General features: G+C 43.0%; 1 protein-coding gene across 1 annotated transcript in view; it reads left to right on the forward strand.

Annotated features, from left to right (window-relative positions):
* The window catches only part of fgf22 (fibroblast growth factor 22), a 39,232-nt gene extending 22,614 nt beyond the window's left edge, over positions 1 to 16,618 (forward strand). Inside the window, exons 2-3 of the mRNA XM_083767058.1 lie at positions 13,422 to 13,525; positions 15,575 to 16,618. Coding sequence (XP_083623184.1) covers positions 13,422 to 13,525; positions 15,575 to 15,769 — 299 coding nt within the window. The 3' untranslated portion in view covers positions 15,770 to 16,618. The remainder of the gene's footprint in view (positions 1 to 13,421; positions 13,526 to 15,574) is intronic.
* The last annotated feature ends 834 nt before the right edge of the window (positions 16,619 to 17,452 follow it).

Genomic DNA, 17,452 nt, shown 5'->3' on the forward strand with positions numbered 1-17,452 from the left:
CTCAGGGTGGCAGTCATAGCCCCCGTTTAAGGGATTGTAAATTTTATATTGCTGTCCGATACTGGCCGGTCCAGTAAACAGGTGAGGGCATCGCACCGTATGGACATCAGCATAAAACTGGCACTGACATTTGACAGGGACGTAAGTTATAGAGCGTGCAGTTATAAAAGAAAACAACCAGAATACAGCCCGCTCCAAAAGGTCACAACTCTCTGATTGTGCAGTGAACTTCAGCAACCAAAGCCAGTGGAAATAGATTGTGCAATCGCCTTTCCTGAACCTCCAAGTGTAGTCAATGCTGTCTTTAATATATCCAAACGGCTTCCCCCCTTTCCCACCTCCACCAAACTGTGGTTGGTTATGTGTTAAATTACAGAAATTAAAGCTGAAAGGCGCGCCATACAGCTTTACAGTTTCACCCGCAATTAGAATCAGTTATGGTGTATTGATTTGCATATTAAAAATCAACATTTTGTTTATATTCTATGATGCAATGTAAACTCCACTGACCCGTGAGCAGCCTCTGGAGGATTCCCTTCCGCGTTATAATCAAGGGCCGTTCACCACGGATTTGTCTGCGAGGGCAAAGTTTCAGTTGATAAAGTATACTCTACTCTAGCAGTAATTCTCAATCAGCCCATTATAGTCATGGTTCACAAGGGACTCGCCGTGTGTGTGACTGTGTGTGTGTGTGTGTGTGTGTGTGTGTGTGTGTTTGTGCGCGCGTGCGTGTGTGTTCGTGTGCACATTGCAGTTCTACTTAGTCCTCCAGTTTCAGCCAGTCTTGCATGGGACTGATCAGCCTCTTCCTGTCTGTGCCTCCATGACCTGACCAGTCTCATACATTGGACACACGTTAATGAGAAAGACATGTGCTTAAAGGCTAAAGGCATCAGCAGTACCCAACATCCCTGAAAGGTCCCTGAATTATCTCTCTCGCTTTCCCCACCACAAACATAAAAGTGCTTTAAATGCTGTCGTAGCGGGCAGTACCAAATAATCACACATGCAATGCTGCCCCATAGAGTATAAATCTGACAACCTCTGTTTCCCTTAGATGTTACTCGGAGACACAACCAGAGACCTTTTGGTTGTACCGTTTGTGGCAAAAGCTTGTAAATATCTAAGAACCACACAGAAGAAAGAAAACCCTTTACCTGTACTTTTCGTGGCAAAAATCACCCACTTTTTTACCTGTAAAACTGTGATGTGACAATAAAGCTGATTCCCCATCCCCAGTAAGTCATGGTGTCATGTCAAAGGAGTTAAATTGCACAGTAACAAAGTTACTTTCTGGTTGTCAACTTGTCTCCCTTGGTGTCGTCATACTGACTGTATTACCAGGTGGCACAGTCAAATCCAGAGTGTTGAAAAACTGACCCATAAGGGAAAGTGGTGGAAAGTAACTAAGTACTGTACTTAATTCATTTTGGGGTATTTGTACTTTAGTATTAGTACTAGTATTTCTAATTTCCAATACTTATACTTCTACTGCACTACATTTCGGATCAAAATATTGTACTTCTACTCTACTACATTTATTTGAAAACTTACTTTGTAGATTTTTATTATTACAAACTTTACAGTAACCACTTCAGCCCTATATACATTTCGACCATTTGTAAATGCGTCATGATGCGATGCATTGTGAGCTTGTAGATCTGTTATTTTCAAAAGCTTTTTTTAAACATTTGAAAACTTGAAATGAGACAGTCTGCATAAAGAGTACTTTCTACTTTTGGTACTTTAAGTACATTTAGATACCAATACCTTTGTACTTTTACTTACTTAAGTAAAAACGTTACGTTTGAGTAGGTTTTCCACCACTGCATAAGGGTCTCCCAGGTAAATGAACACTCCCGATTTGCTGGTGTGTGTGTGTGTGTGTGTGTGTGTGTGTGTGTGTGTGTGTGTGTGTGTGTGTGTGTGTGTGTGGAAGGGTTCGCCTCCTGGCAGACTGTGTGTATCCTGTAATCGATCCCTTTCCTTTCTCAGCAACACTGTCATACGGCACAGGCTCACAGCTAATGGAAGATCAACTTTCACTTCAGACACTCATTAAAATACAGTCATCTCTGACCCGCGTATCACGTGCCCCGCGGATTATCAAGCTTCCAGTAAATGCACTGGCTCTCCTAGACGAGACTCTCCTTCATCTGTCAACAACCAATCAATACTAAACTGCTGTGGTTAAATAAAGCCTAGTGGAAAAGTTATACAGTTGTCTGATATGTGTACCGGTATGTGTAGTGTAGGACTGTAGGTACAGTATAATTTACCAGCCCGTTTCCTTTGTGTATGAGTTTCTGTTATACGCAGGACTTCTGTTCTGGGTTTGAATTAAGTCATGGTACACTAGGTTCTGTATAGAAGTGCAGCGATTGCCAATAGTTACCCATAACTTGCATATCGGTCGATACGAGCACCGATCCGATCGGATCGTGTGAAGTGAGGGGCGCTCTTATCATCATACATCACATTCTCTGCTCAGCCAATCAAATCATCACAAATGTGAAATGTCATTTCGGCTAATCACTTTTGGGGTCTTCACTTTTCTGCCCTCACTTTTGTACAATATGTATTTTGTTCAGCCAATCAAATCATCGCTATCACGCTATGGGGTGATCAGCCAATCACTAGCAATGAACACAATGTTTGTGTTCACACAGACCCACAAAGCTGGGCATAGGAGGGGCTAGCGCCCCTCAAAAAAAGATCTAGGACAGTGGTTCTCAAAGTGCGGTCCAGGGACCCTCAGGGCCCATTGAGGGGGTTCCAAATGGACACAAGTCTGTAATGGTGCGTTCACACGGGCAGATGCAAAGATGCAAAGATATCAAAATTCACATTCATTTGTTGCTTTGTATCTTAAGTTGAAGCTAGTTCAACTTTCTATCTTTTGTAGCAGCTACAAACGTGGGATTTTCTTTGTAGCTTCACGTCGCTGGTTTCCATTGAAAATTAATGGTAGACTGTATCTTTGTATCTGCGAATGCAGCATGACTCTCAGAGTTATGGGGGTCCTTGAAATTAAAACATTTGAGAACCACTGATCTAGGAATAAATAAAACATCCCTTAATAATAAAAGTGCAGCTCCAAGCTCAAAATATTACTGTAAATGACATTTCATCATGTAATAAATGAAAAGAAAATCGGAATGGCATAGACTGGCATACTGGCAGATTATCCGACACTGGTATTGGTATTGGAAAAACTCTAATTCCCAGCTTTTTTATTTCAAGGACACCCAGTTTGATGTGGTACCACAGACCCCCATGCGATATGATTTTAATCTCTCCAAAAATCTCTATAAAGTAAAAATCTTGTTAATTTGTACACTCAATGGCCTGTCTGTAAGGCTTACAGACATGTAACACCTTGTTTTCACAAAGCTCTGCATGATGTCCGTATAGTTCACGTTAGTCCATTCATTGCTATGGGAACCTCCGTGATCTCTGATCTGATGTGCTTGTTTGCTAGTTCTCTCGTTTCTTAATTCTGTCCTCTTTTCTCATACAGCTACAGACGTAAATCTTGTCCCCACACGTCTCATATTTGCCATTGATAATGAAAAGGAGAGATGTCAAATGTCCGCCAAATATGACGGAAATCTTGTCCCCACACGTCTCATTTTTGCCATTGACAATGAAAGGAGAAATTAGGTCTGCCAAATATGATGTAAATTTGTGGCAACACAAAGCGCCCCTCACATCACACGGGTGTGATTTTTAAGTACAGTATTTATCGAGTACATTGAAAATATTTAACTTTTGCCAATCGATTTCGGAGACCATGTATACACATTGTGTTCTAGGAAACAGCAGAATATGCTATTTAATTTGACTGCTTGACTGTGTTAGTAATGACATATGTGTTTATAGAGCATTTTACAGGGTGCTAAATTGTAGTACTAGTCTAGTCTACATTCATTAAAATGATTGTTTTGGTCCATCTGGGAAAAATTAATGCATATCCTTGTGTTGATCACTAGAGGGAATATTGTGTATATTAAACATAATAACGGACATCACACAGAGCTTAGTGGAAACAAAGCATGACATATTTGGTCCCTCAATCATTTAGCTGGGTCCTCATGCAGTTCAATGAGAAGCAATGCTGTAGTGTACAGTATGTCACTTTAACATGATTTAACTTGCATTCTAGCAGGAGCCCCCCAGGTGACGATACGTCAATAAAACGATCAGTCTACTGTATATAAAGGAGGGACGTGTGTGTGACGTCAGACCAAGAGCTCACTCAGCACAAGAGGGGGAGAGAGAGAGGAAGGGGGGGGGGGGGGGGGGGGAGAGGGGGAGGGGGAGGGGGGGAGAGGAGGAGAGAGGGATAGGGAGCGGGAGCGGGAGAGAAAGTCTTTCTTTCTTCACCCAGTGCAATAATCCTTCATTGTCAATGTAACAGAGAGAGTCTAGACATGGATGGACCGTTTTGGATCAACTTTACTCTCTCTCAGGACAAAATGAACACTCAGGACTTTTAGTGTGCACAGACGTGATCTGTCACCACAGCCTATAAGTGCCACGACCACAAGCATAATGTGGGTCAGCATGCTGTTACATCAGGTTGTAGATAACAGCCTTCACCCTGAACCAATCACATCATTATTTGTTTTTATTTTTGTATTTTCCTAGCCTATTAAATGATGTCTATACTGTATCTCATTACCTATGTTTGACCAATTATGTGCGCTATCCTCCGATATAGAAATTACCGTGTGGGTTGGACAGTGGACATGCCCATATGGGAAACCAATTTACACTAGATTTGAAGGCCTGAAAATGTAGTTGACATTGTAGAAGTTTTTCTAAATTATTGATCATTATTATTAATATTACTTGTGCAAGCAGAGCGCGCAAGTACTGTAATCAGCCGGGGTAAGAATGGTGGTCCCTTATTGGCTGTTGATGGTGACGTAACTAAGGTACGTTTCAAGGTTGGTATAAGGTCAATAACGGGTCTAAATGATTTAGAACAGCAGTTGTAATAGACAGTAGTTAGTAGCAGTACTTGCACGTTCTGCTTGCGCACAAGTAGGCCATGTATAGTCTACGTGTGTGCAAGGCGCAAGTTGGCACCTCGACAGTGAATTTCTAGTTTTATTATTATATCATATTAAACTATACTATTACCAGTAAGCAACCTGCGTGCACGCATCCGCCTGGGTGACAGCAGACTGCTGGGCGAGCACTGGCGCTTTGGAATGGGGGGTCAGATCAACAAATCCGCCTGGGTGACAGCAGACTTCTGGGCAAGCACTGGCGCTTTGGCTTGGGGGCACAGATCAACATATGGAATGAATTCTGTAATGGCCATATATGGAGCGTGTCTTGAGTGTACATGGCTTGATGAGGTCAGAACATCATTTGGAATGTCAGAACAGGTCAGCTCCATATAGATCTAAGGGTGGCAGCGGGGGCAGTGTACAGGGTTTGATGAGGGCCCGATTTTCGGGCCTGTTGAGAACTCTAAATGGACTGGTATCAGTTTATTATTATTGATAATAAATAATTGATTATCAGTTCAAGATGGATGAATGAATTGATCATTTGTAAATCTATTCGTTTTTGGTGAATGCTTGGTGTACTGTAATATTTCAGCACATTTTGAGCGTTAAATGAGTTCTAATCAACTTCACCGTTGAATGACTGAACAACGTTCAGCCACTCTTTCACAAATTCTACAGCATTACGACTTTGAAGCCATTGTTAAATGGTTGGCATTTAACTGTACATCAGACCTGAAAGTGTCTATAAACCACTCATCAAGGCCTCCAATAGAATAGCGCCTTAATCTTTCAAGGTGTTTTAAGCTGTATTGAGCGATGAAGCCTTTGTCCGTGGTGCTTCGTTAAACCATGCAGATAGACACAGGGCGGCGGCAGCAGTGTCGTCCAGTTCAGTCCCCGGGACGTTGGAGGGGGTCACACAGCAGATCAAAGGTGCTGGTCACAGTCATTAGGCCCAGCAGCAGAGACACAACATGAAAAGCTTGTGTCTTGAAAAGGAGGGCAGAAAGGAGAGAGAGAAAAAAACAGGGCTCTCTCCATTTAAACGGCAAGCAAACTGTGAAATAATTGAAAAGGTATGTCAATCAGGGGCAGCGGCGCAGCAGGCGCACAGTGATTCCCAGGCTCAGCTCTGATCGAGCACTGGGCCATGCAGGACGGCTCAAGAAATTACAGACCCGGGAAAGGAACAAAAAGAAGATGGATGGAAGGGAGCAGAAATCTCTCTCTCTCTCTCTCTCTCTCTCCACCTACTCTCCCTCTCTCATGTGTGTCTTTCACTTTTCAACTTTTCAACTGTGATGTAAGAAACTTTTTCTCCTCTGTTTTTCTTTTTAGAGGTCTATTCAAAACGCCCGGTCATTAATATTAATAATTAATAATGAATCTCTTCACCTTTCAGGTAAGTAAGAAAGACTTATTGGGGGTTGGAGCAGCAATGGTTGGTGATCCTACCTCCCCACCCACATCTTAAAAGCAGCACTACACTGTGTACTCTCTCCCTCCCTCTTCCCCATACCATGAATCTGACAAAAGAGAACCCTGTGAGTCTCTCTCTCTCTCTCTCTCTCTCTCTCTCTCTCTCCTTTCTGCCTTTTTTCAAGGTCAGAAAAGGCTTGAATGATCTGACGATGGGCTACCTTCCAAAAAAGAGGACAAGAGAGAAAAGAGTTAAAAAGAGAAAGGGTAAAAGACTTAATTCAATGCTTTTAAAAATCCCATAGAGTAGAGATAAATGGTTAAGTCCACAGTTGACTAAGCATGTATAGTCCAGGCTTTGCGTGTAATGGAAGCTTGGGCTTATTGACAGCTGCAGCCAAAACATGTCAAAGGTTAAAATCTCACCAATTGCAAGTTGGAAGCTAGAAGTACGTATATGAGCTCAGTAGGATGAACAGATGATACATCACCTACACACAGCAGAGAGCTTCAGTCATCTGCAACACAGTAACGATTCATTGGAGTCTCCACTGTGGAGCACCACTATCTTCTATCATCATTCTAGATGCATATCATCGCTGTCGGGCAGAAACCTCTCATCCCCATGTTTGAGGGGCGCTAGCCCCTCCTATATTCAGCTATTAGCCTAGATTTCGATCCTACACAAACATTTAATTCCCATTGACAATGAATGGAGAATTTGACGTCATAGTGTCTGAGCAAATAGCCATAATGTCTATTTTACGTCATGATGATGTACAATGATAAGAGCGCCCCTCACTTCACACGGGTGTCATTTTTGAGCCCGCTCAAGCTAGCCTCCTCTTATATAGCTTTTGTGGGTAAAATGTCCGCCAAATATGACGTAAATCTTGTCCACACAAATTAGGTCAAATGCCCGCTTAATATGATGTAAATTTGAACGCTAACAAGAGCGCCCCTCACTTCACACGGGTGTGATTTATTTGTAAATGAACGCCTATACTTGATCAATCTACAGCGTCACATAAAAGCCTCAAAAGTAGCAGATCCACAAGCTTTCTCGCCACTGGGATATGTTTTTGCTACTTTTGAATGAGTATCCAGAAAAGTAACAGTTTTGACGGAAGTGGGGAGGAGGCTTTATATTTTACTTATGATCAGAGCTTCGGTATGACCGGCAGCATTTGAAAATTGTGGGAATCAATTCTGGCCACGCAAGACTAGACATTAAAGTCTTCTTCTTTTCCTTTCAGCTTTTCCCTTCAAGGGTCGCCACAGAAAATCATCTTCCTCCATCTCACCCTGTCCTCTACCTCCTCTTCTTTCACACCAACTAATTTCATGTCCTCTTTCACTACATCCATAAATGTTCTCTTTGGTCTTCCTCTAGGCCCCCTGCCTGCATGGCAGTTCTAACAACCGATATACTCACTATCCCTCCTCTGTACGTGTCCAAACCATCTCAGTCTGGCTTCTCTGACTTTATCTCCAAAACATCTGACATGCGCTGTCCCTCTGATGTACTCGTTCCTGATCCTATCCATCCTTGTTACTCCCAGAGAGAACCTCAAGATTTTAGTCTCTGCTACCTCCAGCTCTGCTTCCTGTCAGAAAAGGTTACTGGGGCACACACTCATCCTTCCGGCCAAATCTCAGAAGCTGTGACAAACGACACCTACTGTGTCTAACGCTCAGAGCAGCAAATAATGGTAATTAGTGCTGGCCAGCACTTTCAGGCACCAACGGTTTTCATTGGCCTGGACAAATCCCCCATAAACCCTTGCAGTACTCCAATCGCCAGCCGGGGCCCCGGCTAATTGCTTATGACTCCCTTGCACGCTCCCCTTTGCCGCCATAGATACGCCGTACCCAAGTTTGTAAACACAGCTTATAAAGTAGAGGCTGCCATCAAAGTGTCAACGTTCCTTTGGGGGATCAGAGGCATGTTAGCGCTGCAGCTGGCCTGATACCTAGATGGACCTTACTAAAGTCACACCCTCCTTCCCCGCAGCTGTGGGCCACAGAGGGTTATCCCTAACAGAGAAGAAAGACACTCAACAAGGGTTGTGTTTGTTTACCCTGTCTCCTTCTCTATGTTTTCTTTACCCCTTTTTTCCCCTCCCATCTCTTTGTGTCTGCAACACGTGGAGGTGACCTCACTCGCCAAGCACGATTAGTAATGTTCAGACGTTGTTCAAAAAGATTTCCGAAGCACACGCACGCACGAGCGCAAAGGTTTGCTGGTGACACAGACCATACAGTATGTTGGTCACAGCAAATGAATCCTATAAGAAACAGGACAGGTGATGGTGATGGGAGAAGCCATCACCATCCATGAGCCGATGGATGCTTCGCAGTGTTTCACTAGTTAGTTTAGGATAATCTGAGATGATGTGGCAATGCTGCAAACCACTGGAACTATCCATATAGTGCACACTGCCAGCCACCATATTCACTTATTGTGAAGTATATTATTTTTTTCTTTTTTAGAACTTTACAGAAGACAATGGATTGAGATGACATTTTGCCCAAATATGGAGATGACATCATAGCACTGACATCACGGTACAATTATAGATGACTGACATCATAGAGTGCAGGCCACCTTTCCTTAGTTACACTATGTGTTGTAAACCGTCATAGCGAGTGCAACCAAAAGCTGCTGTATATGCAGAAGTTTGAGCACCCAGAGACTGCCGAAGTATGCCTTACCGCAAACATTTATTAAATCGAGCCTGTGTGCCAAGTTCAACTCTCCCCTTCTTTCCAAACAAAGTTCTGGATTTACATAAATAAATGGGGAGGGTAAAATGGCAATGCAAAGAGAGAGAGCGTAGCACCTGCTCAACCCCCAGTGCATGCATATATACTTTTCATCGCTGGATGGGTTTAACCAGCACCACTGCTGGGAAACACACTCCCAAACCCTCCACCCCCCCCCCCCCCCACACACAACACACACACACACACACGAACACGCACACAACCCCCCCCCCCCCCCCCCCCCCCCCCGGCTGGAGAGCGGTGCGCTGCTCTACTGGCTTTATGGCTCCTGCCACCTTTTCTACCAGTGTTGGGTCGGCCCGTCCTTCAGCACCTTGATGTGTTGCTGTGTTTACAGGGTCCGTCCAAAGCCAACAACCCATCTGTTAGCTTGTTTTCTTTTCATAGTTTTTATATTTATTTTTTTACAGAAACATCCTGCAGTGCCAAGGCTGTAAAAGTTGAAGGGGGAAAAAAAGAAAAAAAGATTGGATGTTTCTTCAGATGTTTTCTCCTCAATGTGGGTTTCCATGGGTGCAAAAAAAAGGTGTTGTGCTGGGATCAGATAGCGGGGCCACATCAGGGTGCCTTTGAAGGTGAGACTGGGCAAATAAAACCTGGAAGAGTTATCCAAGACAGCACTTAATCTTCAGCAATTAGCCTCTATTCAGGCCCCTGTGGTGAGATCCTCAGGTCATGTCCAAAACAATTCCCTCTGTCGTAACCATCACAATGCTCATGTGCGATTCTTCTTCTTCTTCGTACGCAGACTAAAACCAGATCAAGAGCGAGCCACATGGGACTTGTTTGCAATCAGTGCCCAGAGGAAACAATTAGCCCACAGGCTTGCCAGTTCTTTCATGAGGTGAAGTGTGCTAGAGAGGCTCTTTAAGTGGCCTTCAGACATTGCGTTTGTGTCCCCTAGTAAACAACACTGCGCATCACCGGGACAGGAGTGTCACATCTGGAGTCAAAGGAGTTTATAGATGCAGAGAAGCCGACAAGGCAATGATGCAGGCAGACATGTGAGACTCTCCGAGAGTCTGTCTCTGTGTCTCTGTGTGTGTGTGTGTGTGTGTGTGTGTGTGTGTGTGTGTGTGTGTGCGTGCGTGCGTGCGTGCGTGCGTGTGCGTGCGTGCGTGCATGTGCGTGTGAGCGAGTGAGTGTGTTGGCTCATTTAGATTATCCAAAGTGCTTTACAATGTGCAGTACATTCACTCATTCATAAACACACTGATGGCAGGGCAAACCAGACCATGCAAGGCACCAACCTGCTCACCGGGAGCAGACAGAGGGTTCAGTGTCTTGCTCAAGGACACTTCAACACTAACCCATGGGGAGTTGGGGCCTGGAATCTTCCGATTCCCAAGCGGCCGCCCCCTACCACCTGAGCCACTGCTGTGTGTGTGTGTGTGTGTGTGTGTGTGTGTGTGCGTGCGTATTAGGACAGCGTGTGAGGCAGACTACTTAGATGGTGACGATACACTAGGGACCATGGCTGGATGCACACCAGTGAGCACAGCAAAATCTTGTCTGGCTCAGAATGTATTCGGAAACTGCGAGTGCTCTCCAATTTCATTGTATCTGAGCTGATATTAGGAACACCAATAGTATTAAACCCTATTAAATCAAAACGTAAACAGTATAGTAGCAAATCTGATATCAGACAGCGTCAGCTGTCTGTATGCGATAGTGATCGATAGTTAACCCCTGAAGCCTTATATACTTTAACGTGTTAATGCGTTTTTTTTATTTTAGAAACTTTTGAATGTGTTTGAAATATTTGACATTATGTTCATTGATCCTATATATCAGAGCCTATATCAGAATCAGATTCGGGTCGGTTCTAGCCTGACCTACTAGGGTGGGCAGGACGAATATATGGGGGGGGGGGGTGAGCACCAAAGTCTGACGCCAATATCGGTAGAGGGCGCCGACTTTTTATTATCAAATTCCTGTAAACCCCCGAAATGCATAGAAAACTATGCCATCATCATATCAGTTTATCAGAACCCAATTTCCATCCGGTTAACAGCACTGATGGCAAACAGTGTAAATTTCTCTACAAATGATGCCCACCAAATCAGAAATGATCAATGGTACAGATATTCTGTGGTATGTTGGCTAAAAATAAATATTCCCCATAACTTTTGATTGGGTGGGCAGGATGCATGTTTGGGTGGCCACCCCTGCCTAGAACCGTCCCTGATCAGAATCAATTCTGTTGTCACAACAGGTTTACAGGTGTAAATCAGTGTGTGAAGCTTGTTTTGGGGAATTCTCCATCATTTTGTTGTTTTCAGCAAAGAAAAAAGGGAAGGGGGGGGGGGATTAAAAAACTTCAGTGCACTGTACCTACACATGTAGGCACAATGCAAGGAATAAATGCATTAATCCTGAGTTTAAGTTTTTGTTGTGTTCAAGATTTGATTTTAGGCATGTTTAAGCCACAAGGAAAATCCGTGTTGAGGTTCTTAATCCACTGTTTTTCATTAAAACGTCTTTGTCCTACTGTCCAGTTGGGATTGTGTTGAAGTCCAGCGCATTTTAGAGCTTCAATGCCGTGAGCCATGAAATGTTGCACAAACCTTGTGGTTGTCTTTTTTCCATTGTTAATATTGTATCTGTGTTGTCCCAGCCTTGTACCTATTGTTTTACCCGTTTCTCCGACATATTGTAAACCACAGTTTGGGCCCTTGAAGATTGTTACATCAAGAAAGTCAATCCTTTCAGTGTGTGTCACAAATTTTATCGTTATGGATCTATGATGGCTATTTAGAACATCAATAAATTCCTGGAATTCTTCCTTGCTATGTTCCCATATTCCAAATATATCATCCAGAAACCTATAATAATGTGTTGGTTTAAGTCTGCATTTTTCTAGTGCTGTCTGCTCCCATATGCTCATGTAAATGTTTGCATAAGATGGTGCAAATCGCTTTCCCATGGCCGTCCCTTTGATTTGTAAATAAAACTTGTTGTTAAAGGAAAAATCATTCTGGGTTAGATTTAAGTCTAGTAATTGAAGTAATTCCTCCTCTGGTCGATTTGCGTCTGGGTATTTACTAAAGACTTCTTTAACTGCTAGTAGGCCTGCTTCTGTCTCAATGTTTGTGTAGAGGCTGTCTATATCTATTGAAAACAGAAAGGCCTCCCTTCCTACTATAATAGCTTTAATTTTGTCCACAAAATCGTAAGTGTCTTTTATAAAACCGGGGTGTTAGGAAGTATTCAATAAACTCTGCTGTCTGATAAGTCTCACTGCCACAGTCCGACACAATTGGTCTCCCGGGTGGAATTTCATATGGTATTGTCCATGAATCCGGGCTTTTGTGTATTTTTGGTAAAAGATAAAATATACTAGCTCGTGGGCTGTCCTGTCCTATTAAATATTGATGTTGTTTGGCATTTATGTGCTTTTTCCCCCTCAGTTTGTTTACGATGTTTTACGGCTGTCTCTATGTAAATTGGTTGGTCTAATTGCCTATAATGATCCTGATTGTTGAGCTGTCTCTCACCTTCTAACAGGTATTGGTGTCTGTCCATAATTAGTATGCAGGAGCCTTTGTCTGCTGGCTTGATTACGATTTGTTTGTTGTTGATTAGTTCCCCAAGTGCCCTGGTTTGTTCTATTGTGAGATTATCTTTTTCCTTAATGTGTCCTGGTATGCGTATGCGGGGGGCAGAGGGAGGTAGAGCAAGGAGAAAAACAAAAAAAGATACTTGCCTGAAAATAGGGACACCAAGTGGTTAAAAGCTTAATTTACAAAGAATATATAATAAATAATATAAACAAATAATATTTGTTACATAATATGATGTTACCTATAACTGACTTATTATCCATTATGCACTGCTTTGTGGCACCACCCTTTCTTGACATGAACAAAATCTGACCACTTGTTCTCACTGTTTTTAATTGTTTAGAATTCGGCTTCTGACAGCCATCTCACAAAGGGAGATCTCTTAAATGGGCCATTGTGTGCGTGTGCGTGTGTGTGCTTGTGCGTGCGTGCCTTTTTCCCCTCTCTTGTCTTGGGGATAAAAAAGCTCGCCCTCCCCAGAGCATATGGTTCGTCTGGTATCCTAATCGCTAATGATAGAGTGGCTTTTGATGGGGAAAATCCCAGAGCTCGATGTTTCTAACACAGACAACCCCCCCCCCCAACCCCATCCCCACCTACCCCTTTTTTTCTTCTTCTTCTTTTTCAGGTCTGATGGAAATCCGATCTGTCAGTGTGGGAGTTGTCGCCATCAAATCTGTCAGCACTGGGCTGTACTTAGCCATGTCCAAGAAAGGCACACTCTTTGGATCGGTGGGTACTTGGCAACATTGTTTCTGACGGTCAAGATGGGGGGGTTGGGAGGGGCTCCTAATATATGGTGGAAAGTGATTTTACTTAAGTACTGTACCATTTTTATTTGTACTTTATATTGCATTGTAATTTTTTACTTTTACTTCACTATATTTATTTGAACACTTTAGTTAGAAGAATAATCACACTTTTACAGGAAAAAAAGGTGGGTGAAATTACAGTTTTTGTGCATAGTTCCCATAGTGTCATTTTTCCAAGAAAAACAGTGAGTAGGAAGAGGGGGGGTGGGGTAAGGACTAAAGAGATCAGGAAAATAAAGTAAGTTTTTTTCCACAAAAAGGACAGGTAAAGGGGTTTCTTGGTACCTGAGTTGTACGTATATGTACAGTATATGGTGCGTCAGCATACTAGCATTACTAGCGTTACTAGTTACTTTGTAGATTTTGTTTACTATTGCAAAACATGCATTAACCTATATACATTTCGGCCATTTCAAAAGATTTTGATACATTTGAAAACTTGAAATGGGACATTCTGAATCTGAACAATGTATTTTACTTTTGGTACTTTACATACATTTTGAAGCCAAATACCTTTGTAGTTTGAATTTACTTGTAACAGAGTATTTCTACATTGCAGTATTGATACTTAGAATGGGAGTACTTTTTCCACCACTACATAGGCTTTTTTTCTATAGTTTTTATCCCGCGATTTTGTAGCCCATTTTTTCACCCAGTATCAATTATCTAATGTAATCCTGGGCTCTACACTCCGCCAACCTGGGGAGAACAACGGACTGACCTCACGCTTCCTTCAATGCATGAGCGTCAAAGCTGCTTCTTTTCACCTGACAGGAGGAGTTTCCCCGGTTGGACGTAGTAACGTGGAAGGAACACGTTATTCCAACCAGTTCCTTTCCCCTCCATCAGGCTGGCCAGGGTGAGGCAGTTTAGAGAACAGGATTCCCAAATAATTCTCTACCCACACTCCTGTCGAGGGAATCCAGACTCCCCCAACAGGAGATTCTTGAGGTTTCCTCCTTCATTTCTACAGAGTCAAACAAGTGTGTGGGTACTAGAGAATTGCTCTGGACTCCAGAGAAAGGTCAGAGTGGTAGTATCAATCATGCCTGTACACCTGGGCCAGAGATGATGATACCTGCAGGTTGGGGTTGCATGCGATGCTTGAGGAGGCTTGTCCCACTGTCAAAATAGATAGCGGAGACAAGGAGCCTGATCTACGATGACAAAGAGCCAGCTGGGCTCCTCTGGAGGCCTTTGCGTGCCGTCTGCCAGTTTGTGTTGTTGTGCACATAGCTCTACAAAGTAACTCCCTCTCTTTGTGAGGAATCACACACACACACACACACACACACACACACACACACACACACACACACACACACACACACACACTTAAGGTGTGTGGTGTCTAGCACATGTTTTTAATCTGGGACAGGTAGAAATCAGGGACTGGCAATCAGTCAGTGAGTGGTGATAAGATGAGTGGCAGTCACTTCAACCCACCACATCATAAACAAGACAGATACAGCCCATCCCTTTACTCAGCTCTGAATCCTCCCTTAATGACAAATAAGCAGGTGGATCCCGCCACGCTCTTGTTATCATGATGCTATCTGTGTGAGGGCAGCACTATAGCAATCTGTAGTAGCACTAGGGAATGCACCCGAACCTCTTGTCAAAACCATATCTTTCCAGACACACTCTGACTTAACTGATAAGAGGTGGTAACCACCCATAAGAAAGTGGATTTGTTGACTATCTTATTACAGCCGCAGATCGGCGTGCATCTGTGAAAAGATCTCGTCGCATGGATTTAAAACATCACGCTAAAGGAGATTAAAGGAGATTAAAAAGCTCAGCAGGTTATATTGAGCTGATTCAGGCTCTGCAAAAACATAACACAACAACACTTGCTGGCTTTCCAAAGACCAAATTCCGTATTCACAACAAAGGCAAAGGCATGCCGTTTGGCGGGGAACTATACAACTCTGACCTTTGTGCACCGTGTCTCCCTTCACCTCCACAGATGAAGTACAACCCCAACTGCAAGTTTAAAGAACGCATCGAGGAGAACGGCTACAACACGTACTCCTCCCTGCGATGGAAGCACGGCGGGAGGCAGATGTTTGTTTCGCTGAACGGCCGAGGGAAGCCGCGGCGAGGCCACAAAGCCCGGAGAAGACACCCGTCCACTCACTTCCTGCCCATGCTCCCTTCATAGCTGACCGGCCATGAACTCGGACCCACAGTTGGGCTTCAGGCTCTGCACTTCACAAGGGTGTTGATCTAGTCATGGCGACTATCATTTTAAACATTTCATCCTCCTATCTCATATATGTGCATTCAATGAGGTTTGAAATACTTGTTTTATGAGGTCACGGTCCAGTAGGGGTAATATTTACGTTTAAGTTATTGTTTTCCAGTGTAAGGCCCAATAAATGCTAACCATTGCTGTACAACTATATTATCCTCCAATGCTTCTGTACTTAAATGCTATAATTCTGTTATAGCAAGCCTGTAATTGAAGTTTAAGCTCACCTGATTGGATGTGATGACTTTACAAGATGATTCTCGCCGCCCCTGCTTCCTTTGGCCTCTACTGACGACAATGGGCCTCCTTCTTCATCTGTGTGACCTCACCGGGCTGTAAGACAGACAACAGAACAGAGAAGGGAAACATCAATGTTGGTACATTGGTGTGTCAAGTAGCTTACTAGCTTATTGTAGGTTTAATAAAGAAAGGACTCGTTTTGGGAGAGGACTTGAAAGTGTTACTTGTCAATCTGAAATGATAACCGTCATCATTATAAAAAAAAGGTCCAAAGTCTTGTATCTTTACCGGCATTTGGGATATACTGTAGTGCTGTCATCGCTGGATAAGAGACAATGACAATTCAGCTGAATGAACTTTGAACAGACATTATACTAAACTCCAGTACATGGACTGATGTATCATTCCTGTCACAGTAGAAGTATTCCTGCCCGGTAAACCATCCGCGGTCGAGGAATTAACATTTCACGTGTCTTCTGAGGAAGACACGTGAAATGTGAATTCTGCGACCGGGGATGGTTTACCAGGCTAGAAGTACAGGGACGCAACCAGAACATTTCTAGCTACTGGGGGACATGTCTAACCTGACTCCGCCACATGGGGCAGTAGAGAGTACTCTACTGCCCCATCTGGCGGAGTTAGGTTTAGACGGATACTCTGAAATTATTTCTGGGAGCTTAGGTCAGTTCCTTTCAATATGCTTCTACTACCATCCCAACCAATGCATAACCACTCTGACGTCAATAGTAGAGAACACGTGGAAGGATACTCATCAGCTCTCTGATAATTGGTCCAGACTTATAATAGATTTGGATCATTCTGTCCATTTTAGATACTGTATAGGTGAAGAATACATTGCATAGCAACCAGCAACTATAAATCGGTTATTTCCGTGCATATACACTATACAGTAGTGCCTGGTTATTACACATCATGTCTATGTCACGTCTAACATTTTCTCACAACTGTTGCAAATAGAACATTTAATATATTTAAACTTTTTGTACTGTATAGCTGTTTGATGTCTATTATTATTATTGTTTACTTTTTGCGTTGGATCGTACTGTAGCCCCATTGTAAAAACAAGAAAAAAAGGGAAAATTAAACTGTATTCAAGACCATATCCATATTGTATGTTACTGCATTGGGAAATCGGTATACCTCTTCAATCATGTATTTACAACATTGTTGACTTGTTGGCCAGTGATATAGTAAGTTGCAAGTATAAGGCCAAACTCTCAAATCTTTCAGTCCTTTTGAAAAAACAAAAACAAAAAAAACGGAAAAGGAAAGTAAATAATTTGAGTGTCTTGGTCCATGCTCAGTTTGGTGAACTTCAATAAAAACGTGCAT

The sequence above is a fragment of the Protomyctophum parallelum genome (assembly GCF_964188405.1).
Source record: "Protomyctophum parallelum genome assembly, chromosome: 6".
NCBI classification, from domain to species: Eukaryota; Metazoa; Chordata; class Actinopteri; order Myctophiformes; family Myctophidae; genus Protomyctophum; species Protomyctophum parallelum.